General features: G+C 40.3%; 1 protein-coding gene across 1 annotated transcript; it reads left to right on the forward strand.

Moving 5' to 3' along the window:
• LOC114380459 (equilibrative nucleotide transporter 1-like) lies at window positions 1-2,383 on the forward strand. Its single transcript, XM_028339530.1, has 2 exons — window positions 1-583; window positions 1,498-2,383. The coding sequence occupies exons 1-2, from the start codon at window positions 73-75 to the stop codon at window positions 2,223-2,225; spliced, it is 1,239 nt and encodes a 412-aa protein (XP_028195331.1). The 5' UTR covers window positions 1-72; the 3' UTR covers window positions 2,226-2,383.

A 2,383-nucleotide genomic window follows, 5' to 3' on the forward strand; every position in this document is an offset into this window, starting at 1 on the left:
ATAAATGGGATATGGCCTACATAGTTTTATGGATAAATAATGAGAGAAAGATGAGTGTGAATCGAAAGAAAGATGGCTTTGACGGAATCGTGTCTCCTCCTTCCCTCGGGTTCAGGAAGAAACAAGAACAAGGTTCCGGAAGACAAATGGGATATGGCCTACATAGTGTATTTCACCCTGGGCCTCGGTTACCTTCTCCCATGGAACGCTTTCATCACTGCCGTTGATTACTTCTCCTATCTCTACCCCGATGCCAGCGTTGACCGCATCTTCGCCGTCGTTTACATGTTGATCGGCCTCGTGGGGATCTCCCTCATAATCTTCTACAGCCACAAGTCCAACGCCTATGTGAGGATCAACGTTGGCCTCGCCCTCTTCGTCATTTCTCTCCTCATCATCCCCCTCCTCGACGCCTTTTATCTCAAGGGTAGGGTCGGCTTGTATAGCGGCTTCTACGTCACCGCCGCCGCCGTTGGACTTTCCGCCGTGGCCGATGCGTTGGTGCAGGGCTCCATTGTGGGCTGCGCCGGCGAGTTGCCGGAGAGGTATATGCAAGCTGTCGTCGCCGGCACTGCTGGCTCTGGTATCTATCTTGTTAATTACTAGTTACTACTATTACTGCTTCTATTTTTTTCTATTTAACGCTTTTGGTGGGTTTAGTTGGTTTAGTTTAATAGATGCATTGTTTGCATTATGGTACGAGAGATTGAGAGTGGGGATGTCATATTTATTACTTATTAGGCTTTCGTATCGCATTCACTCTTCACTTCAGCCATTCTCTTATTTAGTGATGTATAAACATGATAGATTTACTGATACTTTCCCTAAACTCGGGGATCTCAGATGTTTAAGCATTTGATCCCTAAGTTTGTGCCTATGGAAGAACGTCTTTTGGGAAAGGTCAACCCTTTAAATGATTTCAGTTTACTTGGCTTTCGGCCAGAGGTTGTCTTGGGTTCACCAGAATAATTTTAAAATCACCTTATAGTATAATCATGGGAATCTTGGTTTCTTGAGCTTTTTTTTTTTTAATCTTATGAGGGTGAATATTCTTAAGCATTTTGATTCTGAGGTTGCCTAGGTTTGTTATGTATAGCACTCTCTTTGGGGGTAATATTCTTAAGCTTTTTTATGCTAAGCTTGCCTAGGTTTGTGATGTTTAGTAATTATTACTTGCGTGTCATGCGTCTCCTTTGCCTAAGCATTTTTTTTTATCATGGGTAATAAATTAAATAATAATCTAACAGACAAAATGTTGTCAATCAGATGACCTTTTGGTTAGGCAATGTAAACCAATTAAAGAATAAGCAGAGTTGTGTTTGATATGGTTTATCTATTTCATGGTCATAGTATTTTGTACCTTAAATCTGAAGCACATTATTGTACTGGTTTTAGGTTCATAAGCATTTTGTGAGAGTCTTTGATATATTCATTTGTTTATTGAACTTCGGATGGATAAATGTTTCACTCTTTTCATTATGGATGTTTAAACTTCAGGAGTGCTTGTTTCTGCCCTGAGGATATTTACAAAAGCTGTTTACCCGCAAGATGCCTCTGGCCTGCAAAAGAGTGCAAATCTCTACTTCTTTGTATCAATTGTGATTGTCTTCGTATGCATGGTTTTCTACAACATGGTGCACAAACTTCCTGTGATGAAGTACTATAAGGAACTTAAGGTTGAGGCAGTCACTGCAAATGAAGACAATGGTCCCCTGACTGGAGCTGTCTGGAGGTCAACTGTATGGAATATTGTGGGAAGAATCAAGTGGTATGGGTTTGGCATTGTGCTCATTTATATTGTGACTCTGGCAATATTTCCTGGTTACATTACAGAGGATGTGCACTCTCAAATTCTTAAGGATTGGTATCCGATTCTCCTAATTGCTGGCTATAACGTGTTTGATCTTGTTGGCAAGTGTCTGACTGCAGTTTACCTCCTACAAAATGCAAAAGTTGCAATAGGTGGTTGCATAGCAAGATTGTTGTTTTTCCCTCTCTTCTTAGGTTGCTTGCATGGTCCCAAATTCTTCCGGACTGAGATTCCAGTGACGATACTGACTTGCCTGTTAGGGCTTACTAATGGCTACCTAACCAGTGTATTGATGATTCTGATTCCTAAAATTGTAAAATTGCAGCATGCAGAGACTGCAGGGATTGTGAGTGTATTATTCTTAGTTTTTGGTCTAGCTGCTGGGTCTGTTATAGCTTGGATTTGGGTCATCTGACCAAGCAGTTTGTCTTAATTTGGGAACTTTGGTACGTGTCTTGTGGCTTCACTCAATCAGAAGTCAAAACTGGGATGAATTTCCTTAATTTGTTTACTGAAATTGTGAAAATTTATAAGCTTATATATTGATATAATAATGTTATTTATCAATTCTAA

Source organism: Glycine soja, chromosome 12 (genome assembly GCF_004193775.1).
Source record: "Glycine soja cultivar W05 chromosome 12, ASM419377v2, whole genome shotgun sequence".
Lineage (NCBI taxonomy): Eukaryota > Viridiplantae > Streptophyta > Magnoliopsida > Fabales > Fabaceae > Glycine > Glycine soja.